Source organism: Myotis davidii, unplaced genomic scaffold, assembly GCF_000327345.1.
Source record: "Myotis davidii unplaced genomic scaffold, ASM32734v1 scaffold341, whole genome shotgun sequence".
Taxonomy (NCBI): domain Eukaryota; kingdom Metazoa; phylum Chordata; class Mammalia; order Chiroptera; family Vespertilionidae; genus Myotis; species Myotis davidii.
The window spans coordinates 683,248-685,103 of record NW_006291021.1 but is presented as its reverse complement, the minus strand read 5'-3'; the positions used below and the strand labels follow the sequence as shown (position 1 = coordinate 685,103).

Sequence of the window (1,856 nt, the reverse complement as noted above, 5' to 3'; positions counted from 1 at the left end):
CACTTGCCCTTGTAGGCCACAAAGCCCTTCCCAGGACACTGGGTTCCAGAGACCTGGGTGGGTCCCCAAAAGCTAGCGTTCCAAGACCTGGGGACAAAGCACCGATGGCGGAATCCACTGAGAAGAGTCTCAGCCCATGGGCGGGTGCCTGCCAGTCCTGTGTCCTGTCCCTGGGCCCAGCTGTCCTGGCGGAAGGGAGTGGCTGTCGATCCCCTCAAGGTCCTGGGACTCATGTGCTGATGGTGGAATTTCAGGCTGGAGGAATGAGGAGCAGATCTCATCGCTTTGTGTTCCAGACCCTGTGCACGTGGCCTGGCCTGCTGGAGGGATGCAGGGACAAATATACTAAAAGATTATTCATTGTTTATTTGAAATTCAAATTTAACTGGGCATCTGTATTTCATCTGGCAACCCCCCAAACAACTCTCTAGAAGCACACCTTGAGGCGTGCACGCTAAGTGGAGGAGTTTTAGGCACCAGAAGTGAGTCGGGCTCAAATCTAACCCCAGAGCAGACAGTGCTGGCTATCCCAGACTGGCCCTGGGCTGCAAGAACTCGGAAAAGGCTGCTCCTTCATCCCCCACTTCCCACCCTCCCAGCCACAGCCACAGTGAGGACTCTGGCGGAGGAGGGCCATCACCTCCCTGAAGTGGAACAACAGTGGCAGAGCTAGGCTCGGGGCCTGGGCTTGTCGGCTCTCTGAGGCCTGCTGTGGAAACAGACGCTCTCAGGGCAGCAGACGGTCCCTCCCCCTCGGGCTTCCCAGTAAGATGCTTCTTCTGACAGCCAGGTGTGCCAGCCTTGGGGGCAGGTCCCGGCTAAACTCAGGATTCCCCCTCCCAACCTGTGACTGCAACCTGTCAGGCTGGGAGCCTCCTGCCAGCCATTCCAAAGTCTGCACTTCTTTCCTGGGGCTGCGGAGCACAACAGATCCTCGAATAAAGTTATTGCCTTGAACCTAGTTCTGTTCCAATGATGAGATGCCGTAAGAATGTTTTTATTAATTAGCCTTTGGTAAAATGGGTTTCATTCCTTGTCATTTCGCCCGAGTTCCAAGAACCTACCGGTGATGTTAAGTAAGGACTCACTGTCCTGGAGCAGGGCCGGCCTCTTGGGAAATAAATTGAGGCTACGGGATCCTGGAATTCTGTGACTCTGGGCACCTCCCGAGGGCAGCAGTGGGAGGAGAGGGCTGAACTTGGGCCAAACTTGGGTACTCGATGGAGGCAGGAAAAATACTGTCCAGGTTCCTCTCTCACTGCCACCTGCTAGTGGGTGGCCTTGGCCCAGTCTCTGCTATTTTGGGTACCCAGTTTCCTTACCTATCACATGGGAGTGGCCCTGACAATAGCTGCTGCCTCCCTATGGGGTGGGGTCCCCACACAGGCCTCAGTGCCTGCTACTCCTCTGTGTTCTGATAAGTCCAAACACCCGATTTGGGTTTCTGTATAGAGAAACTGAGTCCCACTGCACAGTAGAGCAGTAGGTACCGGGTGGGGGGTTGTGAGCAGCCCAAGGGCTCCCAGAAGATGTTGGGGCTTTGAGTAGGGACCCCAGAGAGTGAGGGAGAGACCCATACAGCTCAGCATAGGGATGGGATCCACAGTATTGGGGCGGGGCTGAGACACTCAGATGAGCTCAGCTCAGTGGGGCAGGCTGGAAAGTGGTCCAGGGAACGCAGAAAGGGTTAGCCAGGCTCTGAGCAGCTCAACATAGGGCCGGGTCCAAAGAGAGATGTTGGTAACCTTGGGGGCCCAGCGTAGGGGTCTGCATAGGCACCCCTCCAACACCTTCCAGAGAGGGCGCGGGGACAGGAATTGGGAAATGCGCTAGCGCCCCCACAAGGGTCATTTTTT

General features: G+C 56.0%; 1 protein-coding gene across 1 annotated transcript in view; it reads left to right on the top strand.

The window, feature by feature from the left end:
* NRTN (neurturin) overlaps positions 1-1,856 on the top strand; it is a 3,608-nt gene that overhangs the window by 1,329 nt on the left and 423 nt on the right. The window contains exon 2 of the mRNA XM_015564300.1: positions 787-954. Within this exon, the coding sequence (XP_015419786.1) occupies positions 787-954 (168 nt within the window). The remainder of the gene's footprint in view (positions 1-786; positions 955-1,856) is intronic.